This window comes from Mytilus californianus, unplaced genomic scaffold (assembly GCF_021869535.1).
Source record: "Mytilus californianus isolate M0D057914Y unplaced genomic scaffold, xbMytCali1.0.p SCAF_1, whole genome shotgun sequence".
NCBI lineage: Eukaryota > Metazoa > Mollusca > Bivalvia > Mytilida > Mytilidae > Mytilus > Mytilus californianus.
In genome coordinates this window covers 31,115,514-31,131,222 of record NW_026262581.1, presented here as the reverse complement: position 1 = coordinate 31,131,222, position 15,709 = coordinate 31,115,514, and the positions used below count along the sequence as shown (strand labels likewise).

The 15,709-nt window shown below is 34.4% G+C and overlaps 1 protein-coding gene across 2 annotated transcripts in view; it reads left to right on the top strand.

Annotated features, from left to right (window-relative positions):
* The window catches only part of LOC127700969 (general transcription factor 3C polypeptide 1-like), a 315,269-nt gene that overhangs the window by 30,690 nt on the left and 268,870 nt on the right, over positions 1-15,709 (top strand). For both annotated transcript variants that reach the window (XM_052204733.1, XM_052204726.1), the window contains exons 22-26: positions 8,928-9,087; positions 9,502-9,587; positions 10,629-10,760; positions 12,440-12,526; positions 13,058-13,123. In XM_052204733.1, coding sequence (XP_052060693.1) covers positions 8,928-9,087; positions 9,502-9,587; positions 10,629-10,760; positions 12,440-12,526; positions 13,058-13,123 — 531 coding nt within the window. The remainder of the gene's footprint in view (positions 1-8,927; positions 9,088-9,501; positions 9,588-10,628; positions 10,761-12,439; positions 12,527-13,057; positions 13,124-15,709) is intronic.

Below are 15,709 nucleotides of genomic sequence, written 5' to 3'. Positions count from 1 at the left end.
TTTTGGTGATGATTCAAAATTTTATTTTAGAGATATTGAGTATTTTGTTAAAAAAGGGGGAGGGGTTTTTCACATGTCGCGCCGTATCTCAAAAACAGTTTATGATTATTGCTTAAAACTTTACACACTTCTTAGTTATATTAACCTTAAGATCTGTATACTTTTTGGTGATGATTCAAAATTTTATTTTTGAGTTATTGAGTATTTTGTAAAAAAAGGGGGAGGGGTTTTTCACATGTCGCGCCGTATCTCAAAAACGATTTATAATTATTATACCCCACGCAACGAGTTGCAGATGGGTATAATGTTTTTGACCCGTCCGTCCGTCTGTCCATCCGTCAGTCCGTCAATCCTATTTCTTGTCATCGCAACTCCTCTCAAACCACACAACAGAATTTCACGAAACCTTTTTAGATAATAAGGACATACTATGTAGTTGTGTATATCGACAGGAAATTACGATTCAATTTTTTTTCTAGGAGTTACGCCCCTTTGAACTTATTTACTTTAATGTACTACTGCAACAGTTTGTCATAGCAACTCCTCTCAAACCTCACAACAGAATTTCATTAAACCTTTTTAGATAATAAGGACATACAATGTAGATGTGCATATCGACAGGAAATTACGATTTAATTTTTTTTCCAGGAGTTACGCCCCTTTCAACTTATTTGCCAAATATACGACTGCAACTTTTTGTCATCGCAACTCCTCTCAAACCACACTACAGAATTTCATGAAACCTTTTCAGATAATAAGGACATACTACGTAGATGTGCATATCGACAGGAAATTACGATTCATTTTTTTTCCCAGGAGTTACGCCCCTTTGAACTTATTTGCCCAATATGCTACTGCAACCTTTTGTCATCGCAACTCCTCTCAAACCACACAACAGAATTTCATGAAAACTTTTCAGATAATAAGGACATACTACGTAGATGTGCATATCGATAGGAAATTACGATTCAATTTTTTTTCCAGGAGTTACGCCCCTTTGAACTTATTTGCCCAATATACTACTGCAACCTTTTGTCATCGCAACTCCTCTCAAACCACACAAGAGAATTTCATGAAACTGTGTAGATAATAAGGACATACTATGTAGATGTGCATATTGACAGGAAATTATGATTTAATTTTTTTTTCTGATACAATTTTTTTTTCTTACACTTATTTTATTTCTCCAATGACAATGTGGGGACGTGGGGTATGTGAGCGCACTCACTAAGGTTCTTTAATTTAAATTTATTATTGTGATTTTCCTCCTTTCAAATTTTCACATCATCAGTAATTTCTGAATTATCAATATCTAACATGCAACGAGTTGCGGAGGGTATAATGTTTTTGACCCGTCCGTCCGTCTGTCCGTCCGTCGGTCCGTCCGTCTGTCCGTCCGTCCGTCTGTCCGTCCGTCAGTCCGTCAGTCCTGTTTCTTGTCATTGCAACTCCTCTCAAACCACACAACAGAATTTCACGAAACCTTTTTAGATAATAAGGACATACTATGTAGTTGTGCATATCAACAGGAAATTACGATCTATTTTTTTTTCTAGGAGTTGCGCCCCTTTGAACTTATTTACTTTAATGTACTACTGCAACAGTTTGTCATCTAAACTCCTCTGAAACCACACAACAAAATTTCATGAAACTTTGTAGATAAAAAGGACATACTACGTAGATGTGCATATAGACAGGAAATTACGATTCAATTTTTTTTCCAGGAGTTACGCCCCTTTGAACTTATTTGCCCAATATACTACTGCAACCTTTTGTCATCGCAACTCCTCTCAAACCACACAACAGAATTTCATGAAACCTTTTCAGATAATAAGGACATACTACGTAGATGTGCATATCGACAGGAAATTACGATTCAATTTTTTTTCTAGGAGTTACGCCCCTTTGAACTTATTTGCTTCAATATACCTCTGCAACAGTTTGTCATCGCAACTCCTCTGAAAACACACCACAGAATTTCATGAAACTTTGTAGATAATAAGGACATACTAGGTAGATGTGCATATCGACAGGAAATTATGATTCAATTTTTTTTCTAGGAGTTACGCCCCTTTGAACTTATTTGCTTCAATATACCTCTGCAACAGTTTGTCATCGCAACTCCTCTGAAACCACACAACAAAATTTCATGAAACTTTGTAGATAATAAGGACATACTACGTAGATGTGCATATCGACAGGAAATTATGATTCAATTTTTTTCCAGGAGTTAAGCCCCTTTGAACTTATTTGCCAAATATACTACTGCAACCTTTTGTCATCGCAACTCCAATCAAACCACACAATAGAATTCCATGAAACCTTTTCAGATTATAAGGACAAACTACGTAGATGTGCATATCAACAGGAAATTACTATTCAATTTTTTTTCTAGGAGTTACGCCCCTTTGAACTTATTTGCTTCAATATACCTCTGCAACAGTTTGTCATCGCAACTCCTCTGAAACCACACAACAGAATTTCATGCAACTTTGTAGATAATAAGAACATACTAGGTAGATGTGCATATCGACAGGAAATTATGATTCAATATTTTTTTCTTTTACAATTTTTTTTCTTACAGTTATTTTATTTCTCCAGTGACAATGTGGGGACATGGTTATGTGAGCGCGCTCACTAAGGTTCTTCAAAAGGAAGTTACAATCAATTTTTTTTTCTAGGAGCTACGCCCCTTTGAACTTATTTACTTTAATGTACTACTGCAACAGTTTGTCATCTCAACTCCTCTGAAATTACACAACAAAATTTCATGAAACTTTGTAGATAATAAGGACATACTACGTAGATGTGCATATCGACAGGAAATTACGATTCAATTTTTTTTCCAGGAGTTACGCCCCTTTGAACTTATTTGCCCAATATACTACTGCAACCTTTTGTCATCACAACTCCTCTCAAACCACACAATAGAATTTCATGAAACCTTTTCAGATAATAAGGACATACTACATAGGTGTGCATATCGACAGAAAATTACGATTCAATTTTTTTTCTAGGAGTTATGCCCCTTTGAACTTATTTGCTTCAATATACCTCTGCAACAGTTTGTCATCGCAACTCCTCTGAAAACACACAACAGAATTTCATGAAACTTTGTAGATAATAAGGACATACTAGGTAGATGTGCATATCGACAGGAAATTATGATTCAATTTTTTTTCTAGGAGTTACGCCCCTTTGAACTTATTTACTTTAATGTACTACTGCAACAGTTTGTCATCTCAACTCCTCTGAAACCACACAACAAAATTTCATGAAACTTTGTAGATAATAAGGACATACTACGTAGATGTGCATATCGACAGGAAGTAACGATTCAATTTTTTTTCCAGGAGTTAAGCCCTTTGAACTTATTTGCCCAATATACTACTGCAACCTTTTGTCATCGCAACTCCTCTCAAACCACACAATAGAATTTCATGAAACCTTTTCAGATTATAAGGACATACTACGTAGATGTGCATATCGACAGGAAATTACGATTCAATTTTTTTCTAGGAGTTACGCCCCTTTGAACTTATTTGCTTCAATATACCTCTGCAACAGTTTGTCATCACAACTCCTCTGAAACCACACAACAGAATTTCATGAAACTTTGTAGATAATAAGGACATACTAGGTAGATGTGCATTTCGACAGGAAATTATGATTCAACTTTTTTTTCTTATAGAATTTTTTTTTCTTACAGTTATTTTATTTCTCCAGTGACAATGTGGGGATGTGGGGTATGTGAGCGCGCTCACTAAGGTTCTTCGACAGGAAATTATGATCTGTTTTTTTTTCTAGGAGTTACGCCCCTTTGAACTTATTTACTTTAATGTACTACTGCAACAGTTTGTCATCTCACCTCCTCTGAGACCACACAACAAAATTTCATGAAACTTTGTAGATAATAAGGACATACTACGTAGATGTGCATATCGACAGGAAATTACGATTCAATTTTTTTTCCAGGAGTTACGCCCCTTTGAACTTATTTGCCCAATATACTACTGCAACCTTTTGTCATCGCAACTCCTCTCAAACCACACAATAGAATTTCATGAAACCTTTTCAGATAATAAGGACATACTACGTAGATGTGCATATCAACAGGAAATTACGATTCAATTTTTTTTCTAGGAGTTATGCCCCTTTGAACTTATTTGCTTCAATATACCTCTGCAAACAATTTGTCATCGCAACTCCTCAGAAAACACACAACAGAATTTCATGAAACTTTGTAGATAATAAGGACATACTAGGTAGATGTGCATATCGACAGGAAATTATGATCAATTTTTTTACTAGGAGTTACGCCCCTTTGAACTTATTTACTTTAATGTACTACTGCAACAGTTTGTCATCTCAACTCCACTGAAACCACACAACAAAATTTCATGAAACTTTGTAGATAATAAGGACATACTACGTAGATGTGCATATCGACAGGAAATTACGATTCAATTTTTTTTCCAGGAGTTACGCTCCTTTGAACTTATTTGCCCAAAATACAACTGCAACCTTTTGTCATCGCAACTCCTCTCAAACCACACAATAGAATTTCATGAAACCTTTTCAGATTATAAGGACAAACTACGTAGATGTGCATATCGACAGGAAATTACGATTCAATTTTTTTTCTAGGAGTTACGCCCCTTTGAACTTATTTGCTTCAATATACCTCTGCAACAGTTTGTCATCGCAACTCCTCTGAAACCACACAACAGAATTTCATGAAACTTTGTAGATAATAAGGACATACTAGGTAGAGGTGCAATTCGACAGGAAATTATGATTCAATTTTTTTTTCTTATACAATTTTTATACGACCGCAAAAATTGAAAATTTTTTGGTCGTATATTGGTATGACGTTGGCGTCGTCGTCGTCGTCGTCGTCGTCGTCGTCGTCGTCGTCTGGCGTCGTCCGGCGTCGTCCGAAGACACATTGGTTTTCGCACTCTTACTTTAGTTTAAGTGAATGGATCTCTATGAAATTTTACCATAAGGTTCAATACCATGAAAGGAAGGTTGGGATTGATTTTGGGGGTTATGGTACCAACAGTTAAGGAATTAGGGGCCAAAAAGGGGCCAAAAATAAGCATTTTTGTAACTTCCAGACAATAACTTGTGTGTAAGTGTATGGATCTCTCTGACATTGTACCACAAGGTTCTATATCACAAAGGGAAGGCTGTAATTGATTTTGGGGGTAATTGCCTCAAAATTTTAGGAATTAGGGGCCAAAAAAGGGGCAAAAAACAAGCATTTTTCTAGTTTCATGACAATTACTTGTGTGTAAGTGTTTGGATATTTCTGAAATTGTACTACAAGGTTCCATATCACAAAGGGAAAGCTGGAATTGAGTTTGTGGGTAATTGCCCGAAATGTTTAGGAATAGGGGGCCAAAAAGGGGCCAAAAATAAGCATTTTTCTAGTTTCCAGACAATAACTTGTGTTCAAGTGTATGGATCTCTCTGAAATTGTACTGCAAGGTACCATACCACAAAGGGAAGGCTGGGATTGAGTTTGGGGGTGATGAATCATAAGGGGGTTCAAAAAATTTGGGGGGGGGATTTTTTTTTTTTCTTTTTTTCCTTTTTTTTTTTCTTTTAAAATTTTCCATTTTAAGTTGGTTATTTCTGATTAATATTTAAAAGCAAATAATAATGATATGGTAGGAGATACACACCAAACAGGATGTGTAAATTATTATATAATAAGTATTGTGCAATAGCAAGAAATTTTCAATTGCACAGTATTGCACAATAGCAAGAAATCTTCAATTGCACAGTATTGCGCAATAGCAAGAAATCTTCAATTGCACAGTATTGCGCAATAGCAAGAAATCTTCAATTGCACAGTATTGCGCAATAGCAAGAAATATCCAATAGCACAATATTGCGCAATAGCAAGAAATTGTCAATTGTACAGTATTGCACAATAGCAAGAAATATTCAATTGCACAGTATTGTGCAAAAGAAGATACTTCGTATAAATTGCTTATTTCTTGATCAATTTCAATGGGGTTTTATTCTTGAATTCTTGGGGTTCTTTAATATGCTGAATCTAACCAAGTATTAAGTTTTTGGATTTTGGGCCTCGTTTTTAAATTGGTCCACATTGAGGTCCAAAGGGTCCAAAATTTAACTTTGTTTGATTTCATCAAAAATTGAATTATTGGGGTTCTTTGATATGCCGAATCTAACCGTGTATTTAGATTCTTAATTTTTGGTCCGTTTTCAAATTGGTCTACATTAAGGTCAAAAGGGTCCAAAATTAAACTTAGTTTGATTTTAAAAAAAATTGAATTTTTAGGGTTCTTTGATATGCTGAATCTAAACATGTATTTAGATTTTTGATTATGGGCCCAGTTTTCAAGTTGGTCCAAATCGGGGTCCAAAATTAAACTTTGTTTGATTTCAACAAAAATTAAATATATGGGGTTCTTTGATATGCTGAATCTAACCATGTATTTAGATTTTTGATTTTTGGGCCCCATTATCAACTTTGTCCACATTGAGGTCAAAAGGGTCCAAAATTAAACTTTGTTTGATTTCATCAAAAATTGAATTCTTGGGGTTCTTTGATATGCTGAATCTAACCATGTATTTAGATTTTTTATTTGTGGACCCGCTATCAAATTGGTTCATATTGAGGTCAAAAGGGTCCAAAATTAAACTTTGTTTGATTTCATCAAAAATTGAATTATTGGGGTTCTTTGATATGCCAAATCTAACCGTGTATTTAGATTTTTAATTTTGGGTCCCGTTTTTAAATTGGTCTACATTAAGGTCCAAAGGGTCAAAAATTAAACTTAGTTTGATTTTAACAAAAATTGAATTCTGGGGGTTCTTTGATATGCTGAATCTAAACATGTGTTTAGATTTTTGATTATGGGCCCAGTTTTCAAGTTGGTCCAAATCGGGGTCCAAAATTAAACTTTGTTTGATTTCAACAAAAATTAAATATATGGGGTTCTTTGATATGCTGAATCTAACCATGTATTTAGATTTTTGATTTTTGGGCCCCATTATCAACTTTGTCCACATTGAGGTCAAAAGGGTCCAAAATTAAACTTTGTTTGATTTCATCAAAAATTGAATTCTTGGGGTTCTTTGATATGCTGAATCTAACCATGTATTTAGATTTTTTATTTGTGGACCCGCTATCAAATTGGTTCATATTGAGGTCAAAAGGGTCCAAAATTAAACTTTGTTTGATTTCATCAAAAATTGAATTATTGGGGTTCTTTGATATGCCAAATCTAACCGTGTATTTAGATTTTTAATTTTGGGTCCCGTTTTTAAATTGGTCTACATTAAGGTCCAAAGGGTCCAAAATTAAACTTAGTTTGATTTTAACAAAAATTGAATTCTTGGGGTTCTTTGATATGCTGAATCTAAACATGTGTTTAGATTTTTGATTATGGGCCCAGTTTTCAAGTTGGTCCAAGTTGGGGTCCAAAATTAAACTTTGTTTGATTTCAACAAAAATTGAATGTATGGGGTTCTTTGATATGCTGAATCTAAACATGTATTTAGATTTTAGATTTTTGGCCCAGTTTTCAAGTTGGTCCAAATTGGGGTCCAAAATTAAACTTTGTTTGATTTCAACAAAAATTGAATATATGGGGTTCTTTGATATGCTGAATCTTACCATGTATTTAGATTTTTTATTTGTGGACCCGCTATCAAATTGGTTCATATTGAGGTCAAAAGGGTCCAAAATTAAACTTTGTTTGATTTCATCAAAAATTTAATTATTGGGGTTCTTTGATATGCCAAATCTAACCGTGTATTTAGATTTTTAATTTTGGGTCCCATTTTTTAAATTGGTCTACATTAACGTCCAAAGGGTCCAAAATTAAACTTTGTTTGATTTTAACAAAAATTGAATTTTTGGGGTTCTTTGATATGCTGAATCTAAACATGTGTTTAGATTTTTGATTATGGGACCAGTTTTCAAGTTGGTCCAAGTTGGGGTCCAAAATTAAACTTTGTTTGATTTCAACAAAAATTGAATATATGGGGTTCTTTGATATGCTGAATCTAAACATGTATTTAGATTTTAGATTTTTGGCCCAGTTTTCAAGTTGGTCCAAATTGGGGTCCAAAATTAAACTTTGTTTGATTTCAACAAAAATTGAATATATGGGGTTCTTTGATATGCTGAATCTTACCATGTATTTAGATTTTTTATTTTGTGGGCCCGCTATCAAATTGGTTCATATTGAGGTCAAAAGGGTCCAAAATTAAACTTTGTTTGATTTCATCAAAAATTGAATTCTTGGGGTTTTTTGATATGCCAAATCTAACCGTGTTTTTAGATTTTTAATTTTGGGTCCTGTTTTTTAAATTGGTCTACATTAAGGTCCAAAGGGTCCAAAATTAAACTTTGTTCGATTTTAACAAAAATTGAATTCTTGGGGTACTTTGATATGCTGAATCTGAACATGTGTTTAGATTTTTGATTATGGGACCAGTTTTCAAGTTTGTCCAAGTTGGGGTCCAAAATTAAACTTTGTTTGATTTCAACAAAAATTGAATATATGGGGTTCTTTGATATGCTGAATCTAACCATGTATTTTGATTTTGGGCATTGGACCATAATAGGTAAATTAAAAAAAATTGAAGTTCTTAGACCACATTCTTTCTGTGTCAGAAACCTATGCTGTGTCAAATATTTAATCACAATCCAAATTCAGAGCTGTATCAAGCTTGAATGTTGTGTCCATACTTGCCCCAACTGTTCAGGGTTCGACCTCTGCGGTCGTATCAAGCTGCGCCCAGCGAAGCATTTTATTTTTTCTTACAGTTATTTTATTTCTCCAGTGACAATGTGGATACGTGGGGTATGTGAGCCCGCTCACTAAGGTTCTTTATTTAGAGATCAATCAAATCAGTGTATAATTTAAATATTTTTATAGTACTGACTGACAAAGACAAGGAGGATAAAACAGTAGCAGAAAATATAAATTTGTCTCTGGAGCAGTCACAAAGTCCTAAGTCACCAGCAGATATTGTAGATGATGGTATTATACCTGGAGATGGCAGGGGACCAGCTGGTTTGGACTCTTCATTATATGTGTAGGTATTAGATAAAATGACATTGCAGGATACCAAGTGAACTTAACTCTTCTAATTGTCTAATGGTACAACTGAATGTTTGGTTAATTGAGACACCATTGCCTGGAGGATTCATTAATCATACAAAAATGATATACACTAAAAGGAGATACAAATGATTTCTATAATTTTTAAGGAAAGAGAACAAACTTCTAAGTCATTTGGTCTCTGGTGGAGAGTTGTCTCATTGGCAATCAAAGCATGTCTTCTAATTTTTATTAAAAAGATAGAGAAATCAGGCTGATAGTTATTTGTTAAAAGATTTGAATAAAAACATATGTGCTTATTTATATCACTAAATACTGTAGATGTAGCTTTTATAGATACCTGATGGAATTCAAATTTATTCAAATGTTTTATTATTATTATTTTCAGTCATTTAGGTAGGAACTGGTCATGGGGAAATCTTCAACCTAAACCAAAGACATCTGCATTTACGGATAGTTTACATGGTGTTGAAGGTAATATGTCACCAAAATATTTATTAATAGTCCTCATATTGTTGATACCTATAATTTAAAGATTTTGCTATTGTAGACAAATAAAAAACATCTCTTTCTATTTTAAATGTATTTAAAGGGGCATTAGCTACGAGATATGAAAAAAACTAGAATATGATTTAGTTTGGTTCAATCATTAATAAAAGTGAAATAATGAAATAATAATTCGCTTTGGTTCAATTTTGTCAAAATAAGCAAAGAAACATCGCTGATGGATTATTCACTTGCAAGTGAATAATTCGACCTCATTGAATCCGTATTCATGTGATCATCAATTTAACCCATTAGCTAGAAATTGGTTATGCATGTTTGAGTCGTGTTTACCCATTAAAAGGAAAAGAATGTCAACATTGAAAGTGAAACAAAGGTGAACCATTTCGTTGACTGATTTGATCCACAAAAAATCATTCTTATACAGGTAAAAACGATATTTAACTTATTTTTTAACCTATAACATGAAATCAAACAGGCATAGGAAAATCCAATTGCACGAGGTCGTTATCTATTTATATTTATGTTTATATCGGGTTATGTGACCGCCAGCAGTCTTTCGGAGGTCATCTCGATAGTTAATTAGATGGCGTCTAGACTAAAATACACACGAAATTCTAATAATATTATCGAGTACATGCATTGTTAACTGTTTATTTAAGACTTATTGTAATTTGGATATACGTTTTAGTATGTTATAAATGAAATATGAGAATTGTAGTCAAATCGGTGACCATGATTTTGACAGCTATCGCCCCTTTAAAGTAAATGATATTATATGCAATAAACTAATTTATGTGAAATATTTCAGTTACTTTGACATTAAGTGTTACATCTGAGTTCTTTTCTCAGATGCTAAGTCACCTTTAGTTATATAAGTTGATGTAGTGATAGTCATATAGGGGAGGTTATAGCCTATTATTAAAGTAAGACTTCAGGGTTTGTTTATAGTTGATGTTATCCATGAGTTTTAGTCATTTTTGTCTTATCAGTATGACATATATCTTTTAGAATCACAGAAGACAGAATCAGAGAAAGCAATGGCCATGTTTGAAGAACGGAAACAAATGACAATTTCATCTTCACCTCCAAGATCTAAGCCACAACCAAAGGAAAGGATTACACTGATTGGTGGTAAAAAAGGTAAGAAGAGGACAGGCAGTTCTTATTTTAACTAGAGGCGTTATGGTTTGTAGGTAAGAAGAAGACAGGCATTTCTTATTTTAACTAGAGGCGTTATGGTTTGTAGTTACTGTCTTGCATATATCAGTTGTTTTTTGTCGAGCCTGCGACTTTTGTCGTTGAAAGCTTGACATAGGGATAGTGATCCGGCAGGCGGCGGCGCGGCGGCGTTAGCTAACTTCTTAAAAGCTTTATATTTTAGAAGCTAGAAGATCTGGATGCTTCATACTTTGTATATAGATGCCTTATGTTACGAAGTTTCTGTCTGCCATATGTCCATTGTCCTTGACCTCATTTTCATGGTTCAGTGACTACTTGAAAAAAAAGTCAACATTTTTTGTAATGTTAATTTCTTTCTTATTATGAGTAATAGGATAACTATATTTAGTATGTGCGTACCTTGCAAGGTCCTCATGCCTGTCAGACAATTTTCATTTGACCTCGACCTCATTTCATGGATCAGTGAACAAGGTTAAGTTTTCGTGGTCAAGTCCATATATCAGATACTATAAGCAGTAGATCTACTATATTTGGTATATGGAATGATTGTAAGGTGTACATGTCCAACTGGTAGGTGTCATCTGACCTTGACCTCATTTTCATGGTTCAGTGGTCAAAGTTAAGTTTTTGAGTTTTGGTCTTTTTTTCTAATACTATATGCAATAGGTCAACTATAAATGGTGTATGGAAATATTTTATGATGTACATGTCAGTCTCACAGGTTTTATTTGACCTTGACCTCATTTTCACGGTTCATTACTCAGTGTTCAGTTTTTGTGTTTTGGTCTGTTTTTCTTCAACTATAAGCAATAGATCAACTATATTTGATGTATGGAAGGATTGTAAGGTGTATATGTCTGTCTGGCAGGTATCATCTGACCTTGACCTCATTTTCATGGTTCATTGGTCAATGTTAAGTTTTCATGGTTAAGTTTGTTTCTTAGATACTATAAGCAATAGGTCAACTATATTTAATGCCTAAATTGATTGTAAGGTGTACATGTCTGTCTGGCATGGTTCATCTGACCTTGACCTCATTTTCATGGTTCATTGGTCAATGTTAAGTTTTCTTGTTTAAGACTGTTTCTTAGAAACAATAAGCAATAGGTCAACTATGTTTGGTTTATTGAATGATTGTAAGGTGTACATGTATTTCTCGTTTGGTTTATCTGACCTTGACCTCATTTTCTTGGATCATGTTAAGTTTATGTGTTACTTGTAGTAAAGCTTTGTATTTAGGACTATCAACATAAAATCAATGGTTAGTAAAGAAGGCGAGACATTTCAGGGTGTGCACTCTTGTGAAATTAAATGACACATATTAATTCTTCATAAATTGATTTGAAAATCTCTAGTTTTAAGAATGCAAAAATCTTTTTGCCGATCAATATTCAGTTTATTAGATGTTCAAGATTTCTAAAATTAGATACATGGTTGATTAAATACAATGAAGTAAACCTGTAATTAAAAAAAATACAAATCCAGTTCACAATTTTGTTGTTGTGCTAATTTAAAATGAATTTCTGTGGAGATAATATTAAACTATTCTACACTTATTATATTCTTTTGAGGTCTGCTAGAATACTATTCATAAATATGAAAAAAATCCTTATAAGATGTTTTTTTTCTTGGACTTGCAGGTCAGACAGCTGAGGTTGTACAAGTAAAAGTTGCCAAAACTAAAGGAAACAAAGGTGGTAAAGGAATAAAAAGAAAACTTCAATCAGGTAAATTGCTCTATATTTATTTCTTTGTTTAATCAAGAAAGGTGATATTAAATGTATTTTTAAAACTTGACATATATTCTAAACATTTATAAGGAGATGTGTACTATTGCCAAAAAGACCAAAGAACAAAGTTGTACACAACTACAGGTCACAGTTCAGCCTTCTACAATGAGCAAACCAACTATAAAAGGCCCAGCATTTATACAAAATGTGAAATAGTTAAAAAAGAGAAAAATCAAACATGCAGTGAAACATAAGGGCATGAACAATGAATACATAGGAAGATGCACGATCAATGCCTATAACAGTTGTGAACAAGAAAGCACTGGTCTACAAATTAGATGTTGTTGAGATTGTTTTCTTTCTCAAAAAAATCCCCCCTTCGAATTAATTAAAATTAAAAAAAAAAAAAAAAAAAAATCTCTTAATGGTCTACTGCATTTTATTTTTATAATAAAATTTATGAAAATGGTTGAACTCTTTTCTTTGTAAATTGGCATAAAATAAGAAATGTTTTATTACAATTTTCAGATGATAACCCAGCTAAGAAGAAGCATGTAAAATTGAAATCTACAAAGAAAGGGAAGAGGGGAAGAAGTAAGTAGAAGTATTAAAATTTAGTAACTTTTTGATTCTCCCAAAAAGTATTCCCCTTACAAAAGTCACCAACAGAATTCTCTCACAAAAAGTTGTTCTGTGTACAACATCTAATACACTGTGCAATCGAACACCTGTCTATACCATTTCCAATATACAGGATGTGACCATTTATATATCTCACGCTGCAGAACAGGTGCACTGTTAGCATGAGTTATAATGCAAACTGGAAAAAAGGGGGAGAAGATACTAAGGGGCTATCAAAGAGGAAAAACAGACAGCAACCCAAGTCAAAACAAAAACAAGGAAAAGACAAACAGACAGCACCCTAGCCAAAACAAAAACAAGGAAAAGACAAACAGACAGCACCCTTGCCAAAACAAAAACAAGGAAAAGACAAACAGACAGCACCCTAGCCAAAACAAAAACAAGGAAAAGACAAACAGACAGCACCCTAGCCAAAACAAAAACAAGGAAAAGACAAACAGACAGCACACTAGCCAAAACAAAACATGGAAAAGACAAACAGACAGCCACCTATCCAAAACAAAAACAAGGAAAAGACAAACAGACAGCCACCTATCCAAAACAAAAACAAGGAAAAGACAAACAGACAGCACACTAGCCAAAACAAAAACAAGGAAAAGACAAACAGACAGCACACTAGCCAAAACAAAACAAGGAAAAGACAAACAGACAGCCACCTATCCAAAACAAAAACAAGGAAAAGACAAACAGACAGCACCAGACAGCACCCTATCCAAAACAAAAACAAGGAAAAGACAAACAGACAGCACACTAGCCAAAACAAAACATGGAAAAGACAAACAGACAGCCACCTATCCAAAACAAAAACAAGGAAAAGACAAACAGACAGCACCAGACAGCACCCTACCCAAAACAAAAACAAGGAAAAGACAAACAGACAGCACACTAGCCAAAACAAAAACAAGGAAAAGACAAACAGACAGCCACCTATCCAAAACAAAAACAAGGAAAAGACAAACAGACAGCACACTAGCCAAAACAAAACAAGGAAAAGACAAACAGACAGCCACCTATCCAAAACAAAAACAAGGAAAAGACAAACAGACAGCACCAGACAGCACCCTACCCAAAACAAAAACAAGGAAAAGACAAACAGACAGCACACTAGCCAAAACAAAACAAGGAAAAGACAAACAGACAGCCACCCATCCAAAACAAAAACAAGGAAAAGACAAACAGATAGCACCCTATCCAAAACAAAAACAAGGAAAAGACAAACAGACAGCCACCTATCCAAAACAAAAACAAGGAAAAGACAAACAGACAGCACACTAGCCAAAACAAAACAAGGAAAAGACAAACAGACAGCCACCTATCCAAAACAAAAACAAGGAAAAGACAACAGACAGCACCAGACAGCACCCTACCCAAAACAAAAACAAGGAAAAGACAAACAGACAGCACCAGACAACACCCTATCCAAAACAAAAACAAGGAAAAGACAAACAGACAGCACCAGACAGCACCCTATCCAAAACAAAAACAAGGAAAAGACAAACAGACAGCACACTAGCCAAAACAAAACATGGAAAAGACAAACAGACAGCCACCTATCCAAAACAAAAACAAGGAAAAGACAAACAGACAGCCACCTATCCAAAACAAAAACAAGGAAAAGACAAACAGACAGCACACTAGCCAAAACAAAAACAAGGAAAAGACAAACAGACAGCACACTAGCCAAAACAAAACAAGGAAAAGACAAACAGACAGCCACCCATCCAAAACAAAAACAAGGAAAAGACAAACAGACAGCCACCTATCCAAAACAAAAACAATGAAAAGACAAACAGACAGCACACTAGCCAAAACAAAACAAGGAAAAGACAAACAGACAGCCACCTATCCAAAACAAAAACAAGGAAAAGACAACAGACAGCACCAGACAGCACCCTACCCAAAACAAAAACAAGGAAAAGACAAACAGACAGCACCAGACAACACCCTATCCAAAACAAAAACAAGGAAAAGACAAACAGACAGCACCAGACAGCACCCTATCCAAAACAAAAACAAGGAAAAGACAAACAGACAGCACACTAGCCAAAACAAAACATGGAAAAGACAAACAGACAGCCACCTATCCAAAACAAAAACAAGGAAAAGACAAACAGACAGCCACCTTTCCAAAACAAAAACAAGGAAAAGACAAACAGACAGCACACTAGCCAAAACAAAAACAAGGAAAAGACAAACAGACAGCACACTAGCCAAAACAAAACAAGGAAAAGACAAACAGACAGCCACCCATCCAAAACAAAAACAAGGAAAAGACAAACAGACAGCACCCTATCCAAAACAAAAACAAGGAAAAGACAAACAGACAGCCACCTATCCAAAACAAAAACAAGGAAAAGACAAACAGACAGCACACTAGCCAAAACAAAACAAGGAAAAGACAAACAGACAGCCACCTATCCAAAACAAAAACAAGGAAAAGACAAACAGACAGCACCAGACAGCACCCTACCCAAAACAAAAACAAGGAAAAGACAAACAGACAGCACACTAGCCAAAACAAAACAAGGAAAAGACAAA